The sequence below is a fragment of the Equus przewalskii genome, chromosome 7 (assembly GCF_037783145.1).
Source record: "Equus przewalskii isolate Varuska chromosome 7, EquPr2, whole genome shotgun sequence".
NCBI lineage: Eukaryota > Metazoa > Chordata > Mammalia > Perissodactyla > Equidae > Equus > Equus przewalskii.
In genome coordinates, this window is record NC_091837.1 from 25803983 (window position 1) to 25824364 (window position 20382).

Here is a 20382-nt window from a genome sequence, read left to right on the forward strand (position 1 = left end):
CCCTCCCCCCGGGCCGGGCCGGGCGCGGGCTCCCCGGGGCCCCAGCCCATCCCCCGCGCCGGCGGGCACCGGGACAGGGCGGATGACTCGGCAGATCGCGGCTTCCGGCCGGACGCGGCGGCGGCGCGCCCGCCCCCGACAAGGTGCTCGGGCCCGGCTGCCCGCCGCCGGCCAGGAAGGCGGGAATGCCTCCCGGCCTCGTCAGACCCCCGGCGCTGACAGGGCAGAACCTTCCAGATTGTTCTAGCCCGGCTGTGCGATCGCCTGGCCTTCCGCCTGGGACCTTTGTCCCCGATGATAACCGAGGAGCCCCCCGAATGTCAGCTCTGTCGCTGTGCAGCTGCGCTCGGAAATTTCACGTTTCAGAGATTTAGGTCAAGGCTCAGACAGACGCTGACTGAGTCTCGGCCCTGTGTGTTTCTGGGGAAATAACCCTCAGTATCCCACACGCGATATTTAATTCCAGAGGCAAATCCCATTTTGATTAAAGCGGAGAAAAGTGTCTTAAAACACGTGAGCACGGTGCAGAGGTAAAGCAGGTCTGTGAGAGCTGGCGGTGAGAAGGCCCCCTCGTGCCCCCGTGCTGCAGGCCGCTCCTTCTGGACTCTTCTAGAAGTACTCCCTGTTTCTACAAATGAGCAGGAGGGAGGGCATTTTAATTTCCGCCCTGGAAGCTTCAGGAAGAAAACAGAAAGGCCGCTGACTGAAAGCTGTTGCCATCAGGAGAAGACCACACTCCTGTTCTAAATTCTGAGCACTTTAATATTTAAGCGTTCTCCCTGAGATGGGAATCAAGACGGAACTGCCCTGCGTCTCCCCGGGGAAGCCGTGTACGTGTGTATTTATGAAGAAGGGCTGAGGGACGCCGAGCCATGGGCGCCGTGTGAGCCAATTAATCACAACCAGCTAGGGGTCGAGAGAGGAAGTTTAATTCCGGCAAATCGGAAGATGGGTGACTAAGGTCTCAAAAACCCGTCTTCAAGGATTCCAGGGTCTCGAGGCAAATATAGGGAACGGGCAGCGAGGAGGGGTGCGGGCATCACGTTGCTCCCTTCTGCCCGCTGTGGTGGAGGCCTAGTGGGTGTGCCTCCCGCCTGTGGGCAGCCCGTGCCTGGAGGGAAACTCACAGAACAAAGTTTGAGTTTGTGAAGCTGTCAGGGAGCACCCACGTCAAGCGGAGGCCATAAACCAGGAGGGCGTGCGAATGCTTGTGCAGAGTACGTGCAGAGCGGCGAGTGGTCACACGGAGGAGGGGCTGGGGCCACTTAGCACAACAAGATGGCCTCACTCATGCTCACTTCCATGAGCGGTGCTGAAGATGCTTTACCCTCTGTGATTTTTAACCTTGTCCAAAGAGAATGAATTTATTAGTAGGAAATTAAAATAAATGGTAAAAATAGAATTCATTGTTCAGGAAAGCAGGAGACGCCAGCGACTGCCAATAAAGATTTGGGTGAAGGTTATTTCTTTCTAAATTTCTGGAAAGAGGTTTTAAAGGAACACCATGCAGAGGCTCTTTATGAGGTTATTTCTCCCTAAATTCCAGGGAGAAGTTTTCAAAGGAACGAAAACTGAGGTTCTTTCTCCGGTGGCCAGGCCTCACTTCAAACCACACCTTGTTTACTTTCGGCTGTTGCTCGGCTGCAAGCCTTGTGATTCATGTCGTTTAAGGGCTGAGTCACACGCTTTGTGACGTGGCTTCTTTCGGAGTCCAAAAGGCATGGAGAAAAACAGGCCTGATTTCTGAGGGCGAGGAGGGGGGAGAGCGTCTCAGGGGGCGGGGAGAGGCCCAGGGTCAGCTCCGAAGAGAAAACAACATTCTTCGGAGCTGAGAACACTGATTTTTTTTCTCTAGCAGAAAATCTTCTCTGAAAACGTTTGCATCCCCTAATTTAAGTCCAAGAGTGAGTTTTTGTTGAAGCAAATAGAAGTAAACATTTGTCCCAGGGCACTGAGCGAGAGAGGGGAGGCGGCGCTGACCTCCCCCAAAGAGAGGGACTGGTGTGCCTCTGGAGCAGCGCTTCTCAACTGGGAATCATTTTTGCCCCTCCGTGGACACCTGGCAACGTCTGGAGGCGTTTTTGCCTGTCACAACTGTGGTGGTGCTTGGTGGGGGTGGGGGGCGCTGCTAGCATCTAGTGGTAGAGGCCAGGGATGCCATGAAACTTCCGACAGTGGACAGGCCCCCGCGACACAGAATCACCAGGCCCTAAATGTCCGTAATTTGGTTGAGGAACCCTGCTCTAGAGAGGATTTTTGTTGTTGTTATTGCCACTGCTTTTCCCTTTGCTGAGAAGGGCTCCCAAGGTCTAAATGTCCCGCTCGGACTCGGGAATCGGGAATCAGGTACCAAGTCACGCTCCTAAAACCTGAACGCCTCTGACTCAGAATGCAGTGTGCTGGAAGGTGCGAGAAGCTGGATGAGTCCCTGGATCCATTTTCAGTTCTTTCCGCCCACACAGATCCGTCCTTTGCAGGCGCCCCAGAAGAAATTGCTTCAGAGCTGGCACCAATGGGAAAGTGACAGAGGCCAGCAACAGGGCGGGATTGGCGGGCAGATCGGGCACGTGATGGGCTGAGCTCACAAAGGGCCTGGGTGTTGGGCTGTTGCGGGGAGGGGGTTGGACTGGTGCCTGTGTGTCTGCCTGCCTTTCTTCCTTCCTCCAAAACATTCGTTTCCCCTGAAGGTCACAACTAGTATGGGGCTTCACTCAGCCTCGTGAGAATGTCTCAGAGCACAATGGGCCGCAAACAGTGTCCTCCCAGGAGAAAGGGTGAAATCGGAGAGCTGGGTGGGAAAGGCTTGCCTTGCTTTGTCATCGGTTATATAACCGTAAAAGGGAGTCAAGGGTATCTGCAGCTTAGGAAGAAAAAAAAAAAGCCCAAGGGATTTTGTTCTTTTTCCTGTTTACATTTGTGCATTTGTGTTGTGTGCCAGAACACAAACTGCTCCAGTTTAAAAATAACCAATTTCGTCCCCTGCCAGTCAGAAAATCAGCCTTAAGTTCCAGTCCCTGAATTTGCCTAGTTTAGGAACGTTAAGGAGTTAGTTAACCTATTGGGACTTTTTTTTTTTAGATTGTGGCAAAATACGTATGCATAAAATTTACCATCTTAGCCATTTTTAAGTGTACAATTCAGTCGTGTTAAGTATGTTGGAGGGAAGGAGAAATAATTTTTCCTCTACTCTTCAGAGTTCTCAGCTGAGACCCCTGTAGTAAAAGATCAACAAGAGAAAAAAATGCCCAGAAGTTTATGGACGTGTCACCTTCATGTGTGCGTGAGAGAGACCCAGGGGAGAATGAGTGAGTCCCAGAGGAGCTTTAGCATTTAGATTTAGGCACCATCTCAGTCGGGGAAGGGGACGGGAACGCAGGCCTCAGGGAAGAGTAAATGGTTTTAGGAAAGATGACCAGGCCTTAGAAGAATCGCTGGGAGGTGTGACAGTTTGTGACATAGTTTGGTGTCAAGTCCTAGTGTCCTCCTTGTGACAAGAGCCAGTCACCTGGTTGGTGAGACTCCCGGGAGGGGAGCTGTGACCACGAGCTGCTTTGGGGGGACCTGTCTTCAGGCAGAGAAGGGGGCACAGAGAAAGCCTCTCCCGCACCTGCTGTTTTTCAAGCACCCACTGCTCAAAATCAATAAACCAAAGCAGCATAATTTAGGGCGGCCTGTTCTGGGGCCTTCCACATTCGCATTGCTGTGCAACCATCACCGCCAGGCATCTCCAGAACTCTTCATCAGGCAAAAAGGAAACTTTGTACCCATTAACCAGTTCCCCATCTCCCCTCCCCCAGCCCCCGGCAACCACTGTTCTGCTTTTTGTCTCTATGAATTTGACTGCTCTAGGGACCTCAAATAATGGGCTCTTTTATATATGTATATAAAATAAAATGTAGTAGTTTAAAAAACACTTTCTTCAAAGGTTCACAAAGACTTTTCTAGGAAGCTGCCTTTCCCCACACAAGCCTTATGTATTTTTTCCTTGTCACTGCACTATGGGAAATGCTTAATTATAAGATACAAAGTAAAACAGAAACATAATTGGTTTTGTGTTAGATGTGATAACTTTAGAAATAACCTCAACGTTTTGTTCCCTTAAAACCTTGTTGACATTTAGGGAGAAATAACCTTCACGGAAGCTCCATAGAAACAGGGGCTATCACCACTCCCCCACGACCTAACTGGTGAGTCATTTCACGAATTTCAGTGTCGTCATCTCGAAAGTGAAGGCTTTGCAAAGAGTCAGGTCACTCCAGATCTCAGAGGAGATGTTTTCTGATTTAAAACACCAGGTCAAGTCAAATGAGACAGAAGACTTCCTGGGGAAAGAATTCATTCATTGTTACAGCAGACAAAGGACTGCACCTCCAGGATACAACAGGATCTCTGCTTTCAACAAAATACACCTTTTATTTTTATTGATAAAATACAGATACAGTGTATAAATATAAAAATAAACGATATGTGCACCAAAGCCATTCATTCCTTCCTTTGTGGCCTGTTGCTGATGAAGCGGGGAGCAAACCCTGCCTGCTGGGCACGCTCCGGCTCCCTCTGAGAAGGCCGTTGCTGACCGCACGGACACCCAGAGACTCAGAGCTTTCCCTCGCTTACACACTTGCCCTCTGACGGCCAGGAATGAGTCCCCAGGCCTCGAGGCCTTTCCTGCAGTCACGAGGCCAGGAACCGTGCGGGAAACTCCCCAAACCTGTGGTGTCAGATTTTGCCTTTCCATTTTTCTGCTGACTGCTCCTTTTCTGACAAAAGTACCTTTGGAGTGTTGGGGGTTTCAGAAAGAGAAGATCATGCCTTGTGAAAATCCCACCTCCAAGTAGTAATTGGGTACTTGTTAATAACTTGATAATACTTGTTATAATCACATCCATGGCACTTTAATGATGGGCAGAAACTAAAAAGAAAAAGTTCAGGAAAACAGCAGTGGAGATGCCGGGGATCGAACCCGGGGCCTCATACATGCAAAGCATGCGCTCTACCACTGAGCTACATCCCCTGACCTTGCTTCTAGGTTTTCTGAAATTCTCTGCTATACTCTATTCTTAAGATTTTTTTTTTTCTAAATTAGAATTTTGTATAGTATTTAAATGGATGTTAGGGTTTAGCAAACGCAAACCAAAATAAGTCATTTTATGTCTCCCAAGCAGACCCGTTCTTCACAGCCTTGCAGCTGAAATTCTAGCTGACACCGGAAATAGCCCTGTTCCTGAATGTTTCTCCTCACAGACAGAAAAGAAGGGAAGGGAAAGGAAAGCTTCCTTCCAATAAGCAGGAGTGTTGCCCTGACTGCACCTCCACCCAGAAATCTCTGCTTTCCTGTCCTTTAAATCCCTTCCAAGCTTCGGTGACTTTGAGGTTTCCACATGTGCGTGAAGACCTTTTTTTCTCCCAAAAGAACTCTTCTGAATATAAAAATGAGCAAACTAGAAGGAAGCAGATCCAGCCCTCAGGATGACGGGTTAAACTCTGAGGAAGGGACCTCTTTGCAACAGCCCACTGAAAAACGCCATTCTCTACCTGTCAGGGAGCCCCTCTCTTCCAGATACTTAGCATCCTGCTGGGGTCACCAAGGGCTACCCAGTGGGGAAGGAGCAGGTGAGTGGCAAGGAGAGGGCTCCAAACTGAAGGCCACACCTCTTTCCACCAGCGCTTGAGATTTCCTGGCAGGAAACAGTGACTTAGGGAGAACCCCACCCAAAAATGTCCTGCCGGCTTGGTCCGCAGTCAGCTCCCTTCCAGCGTGCTGAGGCCTGACACCCTTTGCAGCTAAAGGCCTAAGTGAGCTGGTGCACAGGATGCTGGACCCAGCAGCTGTGACTTCCTCTGGGCTCGTCTGTAAAATGGAGATGGAATAGGACCTGCTTCACAGGGGGGTTGTGAGCATTGAACGAGTTACACGTAGAAGCTTTAGAACAGTGCCTGGCACAGGGTCCGGGCTTGGAAACGTGAGTCGTCTTTATTGTACACGTTGTTAGGATGTGAAATCCCGGGAAGGGCCCTGCGTCTCATCTTCACCCCAGGTGTGAGCTGGTGCTTTGCTGATGGTTTTAGTGAAGCAGAACAGATGAGCAGGAGGGCAGCGGGGCGAGGTGCGGAATAGGGCTCTACGTAAGCCGCTCTTTGTCCTTATCCTCTAGCTCAAGGAGGTAGCCACGAGAGAGCGACCTTGGCCACAGAAAGATGGCGCCACAGATGGCGTTCTTTTGGACAGGGTTTGGGAGGGAGCTAAAGGGTTGTATGCAGTTCTGGAAGTGCCCCTGCTTGCTCTCTCGCCAGACAGCTCTGCTCAAAGCAAACTCAGTTATGTTTCCCCGCCGCATAAAACTCTCGGAGTCAAATCCATACTCCGCACTCTGCCCTCTGTGATCTGGCCTCTGTGGACCTTGCTAACATCCCTGCTCTGCTCCTCCTCCCTGGGGGCCCTCCAGCCACAGCTGCCTGCTTGCTGTTCCCCAGGCATGCCAGGCTCCTCTGCACCTCCGTGCCTTTGCACTTGCCATTCCCTCTGCCTGGAATGCGGTTCCCCAGATCTCTGTGATCGGCTCCTTCTCATTGTCCAGGTCCTCGGAAAGGCCCTCCTGGCCTCCTCTCTAAAGGGCCGACGAATCCCATGCATTGTTTTTCTTCACAGCATCTGCCACCCTCAAAAGCTGTGTTTCTACTTGTTCACTGTCTGCGTCCCTCCGTCGCTCCCTGGCTCAGCAGGGCAGGGCCTAGTCTCCCTCCTGCTGGATCCCCAGCGCCTGGCGCATCCCGGGTGCCCAGCACCGATGCGAGGGATGAATGTGAAGCGAACAGACAAACGCAGGAAGGCAGGCGCGGGAGCCTGGGAAGCGGGAGCGCTGTGTTCAGAGGTGGAGTCTGCAAGGTCAGAGGAGAAAACGTTCCTGTTTGGAGGCACCCCGCCTCCTGCCTCAATCCCTAAACCTTTTCCGAGAGCCAGGCTCTGGGCTGGAAGGACGTAGGAAGAGGGGAGGTTTGCAGCCGAGCGAGCAGCTCCGGGCTGAGAACCTGACGGTTTCTGGGAAACGATCATGTACAGCTAACGCTCTGCGGCCGCGCCGTGGGCCTGCAGGAATCGAAAACACCGCTTCAGCGAAAGAACGGGGACTCTTTTTTGCAACCACGTGACACTGGGGAGCCAGAGCGTGCCTGGGACTAAGCTGCCGAAAGGCAACTGCTGTCAGGGGGAGTGTCGCCTGCCTGTCGGGTGTATTCTTCGCGAGGAGAATAAGGAATTTCTACGGCAGTTGGAGAATTTTATTTGTTTAGAAGAAAAAAGAAAAAAATAGAGACGAATGGTAAAACATAGACAGCCTCCCCGTCGGGGAATCGAACCCCGGTCTCCCGCGTGACAGGCGGGGATACTAACCACTATACTAACGAGGACGGGCGCTACCCGCCGCTCCTCAGTCCTCCCCTTTAAGGCATGCTTAGCTTCCCCTAAATAGTAATATGTTTCCAATGGTTCAATATTTTATCTTTTCCTACAAAACCAAAGAATGCAAAGTCCCGTTTGGCTTAATTCCGTCTTAAAGAAGCCGTTTCCTGCCGGATCCTTGATTTAGCCGCTAGGTTCAGACAGCAGACGTTAATAAACAGCAAAAACTAACGGACAGACATCAACAAACATGCAACAGAGATTAATAAACGTTTACGAAATTAAAGAAATGGGGTCAGGAAAAACTCGGCCTTGGTGGATATCCCCGGATGAGGAGTTGCGCGCAAGTTTCCATCCCTCTGGCTTCCCGTGGCTGCTGCTCGGAGCTGTTTGAAACTAAAAAAGTGAAATGTCTTCGTTCATTGGGAAGAATCGGCTTCGTCTATTCACTCCCTGCCCCCCGCCTCTTTCTCTTGGGGGAAAGACAAAAAAAAAAAAAAAAAAAAAGCCACCAGCTGCCGAAACCCGGGATCGAACCAGGGACCTTTAGATCTTCAGTCTAACGCTCTCCCAACTGAGCTATTTCGGCCACTGTTGGCGGTCGGCTGCGATTCTCTCCTCCTCGTCGTCCTGACGGCCCTGGGTCTTCGACTTGGGGACCAGATGCCGCGAGACCAGGAGCAGGTGGAACCCGTGACCGCCAGGCTCGCCCTGCACCTGCCCCTTCGCGTCCTTTAAGGCCACCGCCTCCAAGAAGCCTTCCCTGACCACTCCTCCAAACAAGACCCCAGCCCCTTATTGTTTGTTAGCTTATGTATTGTTTTCCTTTTCCAATACCTGTCTCTCCAGCTAGGACAGACCCAGGAGGAGCAGGGAAGTCATCTGCCTGTGTCACTGCTGTATCCCTCAGGGCCTGGAGCAGTGCCTGGCACATAACAGGTGCTTAATAAATATTTGCTGAATTAATGAACGAAAGAACGAATGAATGAATCCTACTTGGCTCAGAGCTTTGCTTTTTCAAGCTCCCTTCTCTGTGCGAAGAAACAAGGCCAGCTTCCCAAGCAGCCCAAGGTATGGCAGGGATGCTGACCACGCCAAGGCGCGTGGGAGGACGCATTGGCCAGAAGGTGGCTTTCCTTGGGGCCATGAGTGACTCACATCCGGCCTGCAATCACGGCGGCCGCACCTGTGGCCCCTGCGGCACCTGCTCGGCAGCCTGGCATGGGGACACCGACAGGTGGGCATCAGGGTTCAGATCTGCATCCCTCCCCTTTGGGCAATGGGTGGGTGGGGAGTGTTGTCTGGGAGCTGATGAGCAAGTGGGGAGGTCCTTCATGATGTGTTTGCTGAGCACCCAGTGACCCTCTGGCCCATCCACAAATACAGTAACAGGATAGTTGGGTACAAGAGTAATGCTGAGAAGTACAATAAATCGTCGTGATGGGGTGGGATGCCAGGGGTGGGAGCAGGACGAGAAGAGAGAGGAGGAGAGAGCTGGGAAGACCTGAACAGTGAAGAGCCAGCTGTGCCGGGAGCTGCAGGGAGAGCCTCTGGGCAGAGGGGACAGCAGGGGCAAAGGCCCTGAGGCTGAAACAAGGTCAACTAGTTGGAGCAACAGAAAGAAAGTCAGCCTGGAAGAGCTGAAGAGGGGAAGGGGGGTGTATCTGATGCAGCAGTAATGGAAAGGAAGGGTGAAGGATGACACCAAGGGGCTGGTCTGCACTACCAGGCAGCTGCTGGATGCTCTGGAGCCAGGGCGGGAGCACCGCAGGCTGAGTGCGGGAATCGAGACTCTGTCACAGAGGCCTGAGGTTTTGAGACGCCAGCTAGACTTCCAAATGGAAACTCGGAGATGGCCATTTTCCTGAACTTGCGGGAGCAAACCAGAGTCCTCTCAGTGTCCCCAAACCCAATGTGATGGGCTGAATTGTGCCCCCTCCGAATTCCTGTGTTGAAGCCCTAACCCCAGCCACCTCAGAATGCGGCCGGATGTGGAGACGGGGCCTCTAAAGAGGTGATGAAGTTAGAAGGGGTCGTTCCTCCAGCAGGACTGGTATTCTTCTAAGAGGAGGCTAAGACACGGACCCAGAGGGACTGCCATGTGAGGTCGCAGCGCCAAGTCAGCCCCCTGCACGCCAGGGACAGGCCTCAGGAGAAACCAAACGCCAGCACCTCCATCTCAGACTTCCAGCCTCCAGGACTCAGAGAATACATCTGTGGTTTAAGCCACTCCATCTGTGGTGTTTTGTTTTGGAAGCTGCGGCAACTAATACACCCGCCTGCCCGTCCTAACACCTACTGTGGCTGCATTTTCCTGGATGGGGGAAGATTTCTGATTTCAAGGGTCTGGGAGAAATAGGAATGTCTGTCTCCCTTCTGGAATCCTTGGCTCCCTCTCTATCGAGAATAGGTCCCCTTCTGAAGATCCTCCTGCAGAGGCCTTGCAAATGGCCTCTCAGAGGTACAGCCCAGTGTGTTCATTTCTGATCAGGTGTCAGGTCTGGCCAGATCCAGCTCCAAACAGCCAGACCAGCAGTACAGCACACCCAGCCTTGCACATCTGAGAGAAGAGCAGGCTTCAGTGTCCATTGGGCATGAATCTACAGTGATCCTAAAGCAAAATGTGTTTTGGAAATGTAATTGATGTCATTAACAACTGAGAAGGTAAAATGCTATCCCAGTCTCATGACCATTGTTACTACTTTTTAAAATGGTTTATTCACTTTGTTTTGTTTCCTCATAATTTCTTTCCCAATCATTCAGTTCATGCAGTCTGTCCCGTTCTTCTCAAACATGTCAGCCCAATGACCAGGAGAGAGGAAGCTGGCAACAAACATTTGTTGAATAAATGAGTCACGAGGTCATCATTACTGTGTCTCCTGGGGCTGCTGTAACGAATGACCACAAACTGGATTTATTCTCACAGTTTAGAGGCTAAAAGTCTGAAGTCAAGGTGTCCGCAGGGTTGGTTCCTCCTGGAGGCTTCGAGGATGAAACCTCTCGGAGCTCCTGGTGTGGCGGGCAATCCTCGGCACTCCTCGGCTTTTAGATGCATCGCTCCATCGCTCCCCCGTCGGCCCCTGTCCTTCTACGTCTCTGTGTGGCCTTTCCTTTTCTGTCTCTTGTAAGGACACGTGTCACTAGACTCAGGACCTACCCTAATTCACGATGATCTCCTCTCGAGTCTCTTACTTTAATGACACCTGCAAAGGCCCTTATTTCAAGATCACACTCCTAGCTTCCAGGCGGACACATCTTGCGGAGGCTACTATTCAGTCCGCTACAATCACTGCCACATCATTTTATTTTTATGATTGATTTTTTATCAAAATACACTCAAGATTGAAAACCACAGAAAAGTATCAACAGGTGGGCTGATGCACGCCCACATTCCGCTGCTGAGAAACAGCCTCATGAGAGCAGCTGACGGAATTCCACCTCTACAGACATAAACAGAGAGAAAGGGAGAGAGAGAGATGGGCGCTTCATTTTTATTAAAATAGGATCACATTCTATATCCCGTTTTTAACAAAAAGCATCAACATTAACTTTATTTTAATTTAACAAAAGAAAAAGAAATCATAATGAAACGGACAGAGTTACTGAACTTCAGATAAATGTTTTCTTCACCCCCAAAAGACAAGTTGGTTTCTAATGAATTGTTAATATCACATGTACGGGGCATCACAGGATTAAATAGCGACTAAACCCAAACCAGCTGCGAGACTTGAGTTTCTATAGTGCGTTAACCGGGGAAGGGCACGGGAACGCAGGCCTCAGCGGAGAGGAAGTGGATTTTAGGAAAGACGACCGGGCCTTGGAAGGACAGCTGGGAGGTGACAGCTTGTGACGCAGTTTGGTGTCAAGTCCTAGTCTCCTCTCCTGCGACGAGAGCCAGTCACCTGGCTGGCGGGGCTCCCGGGAGGGGATCTGTGCGCACGAGCTGCTCTGGTGGGCCCCGTCCTCAGGCGGAGAAGGGGGCGCAGACAGAGCCTCCCGCACCTGCCGCTGTTCGGGCCGCAGCTCGGGGGCGGCGGTGCACCGAGCACACGCGCCGGCCCTCGGGAGCAGGGGCGCAGCAGGGGCGCCCAGGCCGCGCTTCGGGGCGGCGCAGCCGGTCTTTGCAAACCGTTCAGGTGCATCGTGTCGACAGAAGCGGAGTGGAGAAGAAAGGAAGGGAGGGAGGGAGGAAGGAAGGGAGGGAGGGAGGGAGGGAGGGGGACGGGAAGACACATTTCAAACAGTCCAGAGAGGCGGGGAGTGGAAAGTCGGGGTCGCCCCCGTCTCCCCGCCCTCCTCCCCCGAGGGCAGCGGGGCGCAGAGCGGACGGTGCGGCGGCCGGGGCCTCTCCATGGGCCGCGCCCCACGGCGCCCCGGGGAACGAGGCGGCCCCACCGAGTCTGGGGGGACGAGGCGGCCCCACACCGCCCTGGGAGGACGAGGCGGCCAGACACCGCCCCGGGGGGAGCAGCGCGCCTGCACGGGCCGCACGGACGCCGCCCGGCGCCCGGTGGGAACGAGGTCGCGGTGAGCTGCTGTCACTGTGATGCCGATCAGAAAAGGAAATAGAAACGTACTCCAAGATATGGACACACCTACTGGGGCCTCCGCTGAGGACGCAGCTTTTCTGGCTCAGCGCCTTCCGGGGCAGCACGGCACCTCTCGCAGGCGCCCTAATTTACACGGTTCCAGGCACAACGGGGACGGACGGCTCCTCGTGCGTCTGCACAGAGCACGTGTCAGAGAGCACCTCGCGGCGGCGGTGACGAGTCTCTTTTTAGTTAAAAGATGCACCTGGCCTCCCCGTCGGGGAATCGAACCCCGGTCTCCCGCGTGACAGGCGGGGATACTCACCACTATACTAACGAGGACGAGCCGTTCTCGCTCTCCTCCAGGTCGCTCCATATGGGGACCGGGTTCTCCGGCTACCGCTGCCGTCTGCTCGGGGCCGGGTCTCCGGAGTCGCAGCGCCGGGCGCCCCGGGTCAGCGAGCTCCCGCAGCGCTCCGAGAGACCTTCTTGAGCCCACGGAGACGCTGAGCGTCCTTAAAGTAAGAAGTAGGTACAAGCGGAGCGAAGGCGCGACTTCCTACATCCTCATTCCCGGAAAACGCGCTTAAGAGTCAGGGGATGTAGCTCAGTGGTAGAGCGCATGCTTTGCATGTATGAGGCCCCGGGTTCAATCCCCGGCATCTCCACGTTTTAGTCTTTTTCTCTAAACCACAGTTACCGGTTGGGAAGGCCAAGCAGCGAAGGGGTCTCCGACGCCCCCATCAGCCAGCCTGAGGACGGAGCTCCCTTGGAGCAGGCAGCTCTAGGAACCGTCCCTGAGCCGCATCGCAGACACCCGGATTCCCTCCGCTGGAGAGTTGGGCGCAGTACGTCGGCGGCGGGCCAAGGAATCTGCATCTTTAAACAGATGCTCCTAGCTATCCACGTCATCAGGCAGTTGGGAAAACACTGGGTTTCTAAGGAGAGTTTTGCAGCGGCCCATTCACCCGATAGACTCCTGAGCGCCTGATGCCAGGTAACGTGCACACACTGAGCACCTACTGTGTACCCCGGTAGCGTCGAGTACCATAGTATATCCCTGGATAAGACAGGTAAGGTTTCTCCGCCCTCCTGGCCTTTATATTCCAGTTCCAAGACTAGCACTAAGCGAGTAGTGATAAGTTCTATGAAGACAGTAATAGCAATGAGATGGAGACCGAAGGGGGATGCTGTAGACAAGCTGTCAGGGAGGCCTAACTGCAGAAACAGAGGAAATGGTAGGTGCAAAGGCCCTGAGGTTGAAGGTGTGTGTGTGTGTGTGTGTGTGTGTGTGCTCTGTGTCAAAGGGACAGAAAGAAAGCCTTGTGCATGGAGTGTAGTTTATGGGCTTAGGAGGGGGTTGAAATTTAGCTGGAAGGCCTGATACAGGGGAATGGCATGATCTGATTTAGATTTTAAAAGGCTCCCTCTGGCTGCCATGTTGGAGAATACACCACGGGCTGGCAGGGTGGACACCAGACACCAGCGAGGAAGCCACAGCCATGGCCCAGGCGGCCAGTGGGGGAGGCAGGCTGTGGAAGGTGGGTGGGGGCTTGCAGTGCAGGTGGTGAGCATGGGGGTCCTGGATAAAGGCTGGAGGTGGAGCCCACAGAACCTGCAGGCGGCTTGAATGTAGAGAGACAGAGAGAGAGTGGGGGAGGGCTCCTAGGCTGGGGGATGGGGTTAGAGGCCCGGCTGTGGAGAAGCGGAAGAGTTTTGGAATATTAAACGTGGATCTTTGTTGTCTTGTTTTATTTATGTATTTATATGATGGAATTTATGCATTTACATTGTGATAGCACAAACTGACTTAGGAAAAATACCTAAGTGAGAGGAAATCAACTGCCTCTCCAGACTCACGGTGCCAGATGACCATCCTAACAGGTCCCGAGCGCCATCTAGATGTTTCCATACACACGTGTGGGCCGGGGAGGATGTCCCCATGACCACCCCCACATTCAGAGGTTCTCTAGACGGATCCACTGCACTCGGTGTACAGTTGCTCTCACAGCTGAGATTTATGATAACAGTGTAGGGAGGATACACACTCGGATCTTAAGGGAGAAGACACTGGTGGCGTCTGGAGGAATCCACCTGTGGGCTTCCTCATGTTCTCTCCCTGCCATGGGGGACACCGGGGCACGCTTCCCCCAACAACAAAAACAGAGCAGCACGTGTTCAGAGCTTCTGCCCAGGGAGGCCCCTGAGAGACTCAGCACGCCAGGATGTCACGGGGGTCTGACCACGCTGGCATCCTCTGCCCGGCTTGCAGCAAAATGTCAGACTCCCCAAAGGAAAGCAGGTGTGGAGCACAAGCCATGTCATTTGTACAGTGTGGGCGCAGTGAGCCAACCCTTATCAGTCAGAGAGCAGTGAGAATCCTCCTGAAACCCAAGTTCCGGGACCCAGCCCAGGGCCCAGCCCGCCAGCTGGGCTTTCTAAGGAGGCGCTGCGGCCGGCCATGTGAGCTCCTCTCGCGCGGCACAGACAGGAGCTCGCCGGGCAGCTGTGTAGCCAGATTGTTTTCACTCAGGGCACTTCTGAAATGCTGCTTTGTGTTGATGGCATTATGACATCACGTTGAAGGGCTGCAAAGTATTTCACAATCTGGTTGTGCCGTAATTTACTAATACCCTCTCCACGTGTGATATTTCCAAATTTTTGCTGTTAACAGCATCTGTCATGAACATCCTCCACGTATGTCTTCATGCTGTTTTCCTATGATTTCTTTGGTCTTGCAATGTGAATTTGTTTTCTTTTCTTCTCTTATTTCTTCAGTTTGTCCCTCTAACCCCCCCGACCCCCCAGATAATCAGTTGGGTGCCTTTCACATCGTCTCCCTCTCTCACAGTATCATACACGGCAGTGAGGGCGGGGGACGGTTGGGGCTGTCTGCTGTCTTTCCTGAAGTGGAATCATGCAGTTTACGCTGACACTTGCTTTTCTCACTTGATGGGCAGTGGGAGTCCCTCCAGGTGAGCAGAGACCAGGCTCATTTGTATGAGTAGTGTACCACACTCCCCTCAGCCGATCAGCCGTCACTCAGCGCCCTGTGCTTTGTCTCCTGAGGAGCTGTGGTCAACATCTAACCCATCCGTGAGGCTTGCTTCCTGGCTCCCGTCTCTGCGCGAAGGCCCCCGTGGAGCACTGTGTTTTTACTGTAAATACTGCTGGATTTCTCCCCCAAGGCTGTGGCGATTCCCACAGCCACCAACACTGTGAAGATGCTTTGTCCCATGTTCTCACCAGTGCTGGGTGTTGCCACGATTCTTAATGTTTTCTGGATCTGCTGTTATTGCATTACTGATTTGATGTTCATTTCCTGCCCATTTGCGAGGTTGAGCATCTTTCTGAACCTACCAGCCACTGAGACGGGCTTTCACAGCTCCCCTCGCCACAGCCTTCTCTCTCGTCTTTTTCTCATATCGCAATAGCTCATCCACTGGTATGTTGTTTCTTTATCATGTTTGGCAATATTTGTCTATTTTTTCATTTCCTGACCTCATTTCTATCATTTTCCACATCACATGATCGACAATTTCCCCGACGTCAGACGTCTTCCCTTTCCTTTAGATTCCTGGGACGCCTGTTTGGCTTCAGGTTTTTCTTTTTACAATTTGCTGCAATTTTCTCCTAACATTTGCACTCCCACGTGTTGGGGACACAAGATGACGAGCGAGACACAGGCTTGCCCACCTAAGTGGATGGCAGCCAGGCCAGCTTCCCTGGGGATGGTCCAGAGGGGCTTAACCCTGAAGGTGAGAAGCCACCCAGAGGGCGCGAGGGAGCAAGGCACAGAAGCGTCCCGGGAGAGGGAACAGCACCTGGGGGGGCTGACAAGGGTGCTTGAGGGAAGATGGAAGGAGTCCAGGGTGGTCCGAGGGCTGTGGTGTGAGATGACGCAGGGGTGCAAGGTCTGTGCACGCACACCCTTGGAAGCTGCGTCACAGGGGTGGCCTTCAGCCCTCAAGTAATGGAGAATCTTCCCACGTTTTAAGCAGGGCAGTGACGTGGCCCAATATGGTCTCGAGGAGAGCACGGTGGGAAGCCCAATCTCCCTGGAGGACAACGGGACCATCTTTCACACAGACACGAAGTGACACATACACAAGGCTACCCAACACAGCTTTGCTTGTAGCAGCAAATGATTCCAGAGGCCCATCCCTGGGGCCTGGGCTAACAACCGCGGCAGGGCTGCGCTGTGGGCCATCGCGCAGCTGCTGGGAAGGACGGGGCCACTCCGGAGCAGAGGGAATCTCGGTGATGTGCTGAGGAAGCCGGGGGTTCAGATGCCCCTGTGCCGATTCCCAGGCAGGAAACTGGCTACAGGGGGGTGCCTCTGGGATGGGGATTCATGTTTCTGCTAGAAAATTCTGAATTTCATAACGTGCAAAAATTCTTTAGTCAGTTCAGAGATAAACCCCATGCATCTATGATTAGCAAATTTTTGACAAGGGTCCCAAGACCATTTAACGGGGGAAGTAACAGTCTCTTCAACAGACAGTGGTGGGACAACTGGATAACCACACGCAAAGGATGTTGGCCACCTACCTCACACCGTTTACAAAAATGAACTCCAGATGGATGACAGACCTAAACCTAAGAGCTATGAACTCTTCTGAAACTATGAACTCTTAAGAAAACACAAGGGAAAAGCTTCATGACATTGGACTGGTTTCCTGGATGACACCAAAAGCACAAGCAACCAAAGGAAAAAACAGGTAAGCCGGATCCACTGAAACCTCTTGTGCTTCAAAGGGCGCTATCAAGAAGGCAAAGACAGGGGCTGGCATGGCAGCATAGTGGTTAAGTTCACATGATCTGCTTTGGCAGCCCAGGGGGACCATGGCTTTGGATCCTGGGTGCGGACCTACACACACTGCTCATCAAGCCATGCTGTGGTGGCATCCCACGTACAAAATGGAGGGGGATTGGCAACAGATGTTAGCTCAGGGCCAATCTTCCTCACCAAAAAAAAAAAAAAAAAAAAAAGTGAAACGACAGCTCACAGAATGGGAGAAAGTATTTGCGGATCATTTATCTGATAAAGAACTTGTTTCCAGAACTCTTACAATTCAGTAAGATGAACTGGGTAATAGCAGCATTATTCACAATGGCCAAAAGGTGGAAACTCATGTCCATCAACAGATGGATGGATAAACAGAATGTGGTAGATCCACACAATGAATATCGTTCAGGCATAAAGGAATCAAGAGCTGACACCTGCTACAACCTGGATGAAACCTGAAAGGGTTGTTAAATGAAAGAAGCCAGACACAAAGGCCACATGTGGTGTGATTCTTTATAAGAAACACCCAGAGCGGGCACATCTATGGAGACAGACAGATCAGTGGTTGCCTACAGCTGAGGAAGTGGGGTTGACTCTGATGGGTACAGGTTTCTTCCTCTTTTTTTAAAGATTTTATTTTTCCTTTTTCTCCCCAAATCCCCCCGGTACACAGTTGTATATTTTTAGTTGTAGGTCCTTCCAGTTGTGGCATGTAGGATGCCACCTCAGCATGGCCCAACGAGCAGTGCCATGTCTGTGCCCAGGATCCGAACCGGTGAAACCCTGGGCCACCGAAGCAGAGCCGAGAAGTTAACCACTCAGCTACGGGGCCGGCCCCTGAGTACGGGTATTTTTTTCGGAGCCATGAAAATGCTCTAGAATTAGACAGTGATGACAGCTGCACAACTGTGAACATAAGTCATTGAATTATACACTTTAAAACAGTGAATTTCATGGTACGTTAATTATATCTCAAAAATCTTTTTTAAAAACCTGCCTAATCAGAACAGTTTTCCTTTGCTGAGTGAGATGGAGGAGGGCCGGGCGGTCAGGCAGGAGGCTGCGCAGCACCGAGAGGACGGCTCCCACGGTCACCTGGGAACTGCCAGCACTTGTGTGCTCAGAGTTTTGTAGAAAAGCTGGAGATCGGGACTTGTGAGTGGGAAATATTGCAGTTCTACACATCAGCGAGGAGGTAAAGCTGCCCTCAGTCACGGCAGGCACGGGTCGAGCAGCCTGGTCTGCAGGCCACCCGGGGCCGGGGAGGGGTGTGGAGTGGAAGCTCGGGGCCTGGCACCCCGTCTGAAGGGCGGGAGGGAAGAGGCAGCCCGTGAAGGCCTTCGAGAGACGCCTGGGAGGTGGAGAACCAGTGAGGGGGCCTCCCTCAGGAGCCGGAGTCGGGCAGCAGGCAGGCCTGGCCGACGAGCCACGCCCCTGGAGCGGCCAAGTGTCCATTGCTGCGTCCTTCCCCGAGTCAAGGACAAAAGGGTCTGGGCGGAAGGGATATTTATTTTGTGACGCCGCCTCCGTGTGCAGCAGAAGCAGGACGCTGGTGACGAGTCCATTCTGTCTCTCGCCTTGCAGGATGGAGGGGCATGGCCTCGGTCCAGCCCACAGCCCTCTCGTCCTTCTGTCCTGCCCAGGGACCCCCCTCTGCCCCTCTACTTTCCTCCTTGACCACCAGAGAAAAGGGGGAGGGAATGGAAGGGGGCAGGGTCCCGGGGGCTCCACTTCAAGGGCAGCAGGGCAGCTGTGTGGGTGCCCAGCACAAGCCCACCCTCTGCGGGGTGCAGTGTGAGCTCCCTGCCGCCCAGGGGCTGACCACCGGGGGGAGATGCTCTGCTCCATGCTGTCACCCTTCCACACGGGAGGGTGTGGACTGTGGGGGAGGCCAGGGGGACGAATGAAGTCCACAGGGCACATTTAAAACGGCATGAGCACGGGAGCTAAGTCATCATCCACCACGCAACCCACGCAATAAATAGTTTAAAAAAAAAGTCACACCTCGGTCAGACTGCCAGGGCAGGAGCAGGCTGTGTCCAGAATCGGGCTGGACCCGCCTCCTGGAGTAGTCCCACGCCAGGGTGACCAGCCCCTGGGCTCCAGAGCAGCCCTCGGCCCCGTGGCCAGGCGTCGACTCAGCGGTCAGGGGTGGGCGGCCAGGCCTTCTCCACGTCGGCGTGCATGGCCTGCGGGAGCCACTCGCAGTACTCGGCCAGCAGGTCTGTGGGGCAGGTGGGGAGGCAGTGTCAGGGTGGCCCTGTGCCAGGTGCTCACTGCAGGGCAGACCCCCCCGACCCTGGGCGGCCTCAGTGGGCCCCATCCTGCCCACTCCCAACCCTGAACCATCGGGCACCTACGCTGGTCAAACTCACATTTGGGGTTTTTCTTCCAAGCAGCCAGCAAGGCATCTCGGCAGTCAGCTTTCTCAGCTACAAGGGCTCTCAGGAGGCTCTCTGTCCTGGGCTGGAGCCTGTGGATGGGACGTGGGTTAGAGGCCACCATGCTGGCCACCGATGGGCCTGGTCAGGAGCCATGGGAGTGGGCAGGCGGCACCGCCAGGCCAGCCCTGTCGGGAGGGTGAAGACACTCCTTCCATCACGCCAGGGGTGTCGGCCAATGGAATGATCTAGACTCCATCGCCTCTCCGACCCCACCTCCTCCTATCACTTGAGTCTTTGCTGCCCCTGATGCAGCTGCCCTGGCCTTCCTCATGCTCCCCGAGCACCTGCCTTCCCAGGCTGCTTCTGCACCCACTGCTCATCCCACCCAGAACCTTCCTCCAGGCTTCCGCCCGCCTCACAGCCCTGCCGTCCCCGAATCTGCTCAGTCAGGCTCTCCTGACCACCCCAACCCCGCCCGCGGCCTCGTCCCCGATGCCCTTCTTTGTCCCTTCATAGTGGCGCCACCACCTGCCGTATGTTCTAGTCACATTCTGTTTGGCGTCCACCTCCATGTGCGGGAACACCCCCATGGGGACGGGGTCGTGCCCGCCTCCTAGCACGAGAACGTGCCAGCAGAGGGCGGGCGCTTAGAGCGGGCTGCTGGGTGAATGAATGGGCTGGCAGCAGCCTGGAGGGGGGCCCAAGCCACAGGGAGGGAGGCACCTGCCTGCACCTTCAGGGCCCCGCATCATCCAGCTTCGGGAAGGGGAGGGGTCTTCTTGGGGCTGAGCAGTGGGCAGAAAGAAAACAAGAGGGAGGGGCAGGGATAGGTGGGGAGGAGGGGAAGGACGAGGGGGAGGAAGATGGGGGGGAGGAGGAGGAGGAGGAGTTGGGAGGAGGGGGAGGAGGACAGTGAGGAGGAGGATGGGCGCGACGGAAGTGGGCTTGTGCTCAGCTGGCAGGAAGGCCCCAGGGGCTCAGGTGTGCAGGATGCCCCCGGCTAACACCTGGCAACTCCATAGTAGGTTGACCAGTGTCCCCCCAAAAGTTCATGTCCACCCAGAACCTTAGGATGTGACCTTATTTGGAAAGAGTCTCTGCTGATGTTAATTAAGATGAAGTCACACTGCACTGGGGTGAGGCCTGAGTCCAAGGACTGGTGTATAAGAGAACACAGACGGAAGGGACGGCCACGTGAGGAGGGAAGCAGAGATGGGAGGAATGCGGCCACAAGCCAAGGAACGAATGCCCGGAGCCACCAGGAGCTGCAGGAGGCAGGAG

At 53.8% G+C, this 20382-nt stretch overlaps 1 protein-coding gene, 3 long non-coding RNA genes and 5 other non-coding genes across 12 annotated transcripts in view; 3 read left to right on the forward strand and 6 right to left on the reverse strand.

The window, feature by feature from the left end:
- Positions 1 to 20: 20 nt before the first annotated feature.
- Positions 21 to 4477, forward strand: LOC103541358 (uncharacterized). Its single transcript, XR_542452.2, has 3 exons — positions 21 to 830; positions 4121 to 4187; positions 4296 to 4477. It is a non-coding gene; the product is annotated as an uncharacterized lncRNA (long non-coding RNA).
- Positions 4478 to 4942: 465 nt separating this feature from the next.
- TRNAA-UGC (transfer RNA alanine (anticodon UGC)) lies at positions 4943 to 5014 on the reverse strand. The gene has a single exon. It is a non-coding gene; the product is annotated as a tRNA-Ala (tRNA).
- Positions 5015 to 7335: 2321 nt separating this feature from the next.
- On the reverse strand, positions 7336 to 7407 carry TRNAD-GUC (transfer RNA aspartic acid (anticodon GUC)). Its single transcript has one exon. It is a non-coding gene; the product is annotated as a tRNA-Asp (tRNA).
- A 508-nt stretch (positions 7408 to 7915) lies between these two features.
- TRNAF-GAA (transfer RNA phenylalanine (anticodon GAA)) lies at positions 7916 to 7988 on the reverse strand. Its single transcript has one exon. It is a non-coding gene; the product is annotated as a tRNA-Phe (tRNA).
- A 2092-nt stretch (positions 7989 to 10080) lies between these two features.
- LOC139084775 (uncharacterized) lies at positions 10081 to 12443 on the reverse strand. The gene is made up of 2 exons (XR_011542483.1): positions 12254 to 12443; positions 10081 to 10839 (listed from the first exon to the last, which is right to left on the reverse strand). It is a non-coding gene; the product is annotated as an uncharacterized lncRNA (long non-coding RNA).
- TRNAD-GUC (transfer RNA aspartic acid (anticodon GUC)) lies at positions 12199 to 12270 on the reverse strand. Its single transcript has one exon. It is a non-coding gene; the product is annotated as a tRNA-Asp (tRNA).
- On the forward strand, positions 12295 to 16649 carry LOC139084776 (uncharacterized). The gene is made up of 3 exons (XR_011542484.1): positions 12295 to 12456; positions 12625 to 12925; positions 15930 to 16649. It is a non-coding gene; the product is annotated as an uncharacterized lncRNA (long non-coding RNA).
- On the forward strand, positions 12525 to 12596 carry TRNAA-UGC (transfer RNA alanine (anticodon UGC)). Its single transcript has one exon. It is a non-coding gene; the product is annotated as a tRNA-Ala (tRNA).
- Positions 16650 to 17216: 567 nt separating the features above from the next.
- Positions 17217 to 20382, reverse strand: part of DHX37 (DEAH-box helicase 37) — a 33225-nt gene continuing 30059 nt past the window's right edge. For 2 of the 4 annotated variants that reach the window (XR_011542482.1, XR_011542481.1), the window contains exons 26-28: positions 19093 to 19190; positions 18722 to 18941; positions 17217 to 18207 (exon numbers count right to left, since the gene is read on the reverse strand). Coding sequence is in view for 2 of the 4 variants with exons in the window: in XM_070629306.1 (XP_070485407.1) it covers positions 18856 to 18941; positions 19093 to 19190 (184 nt within the window). In the remaining 2 variants the exon portion in view is untranslated. Of the gene's footprint in view, positions 18942 to 19092; positions 19191 to 20382 lie in introns of all 4 variants that reach the window. The other 2 variants (XM_070629306.1, XM_070629305.1) reach the window with 1 other exon arrangement.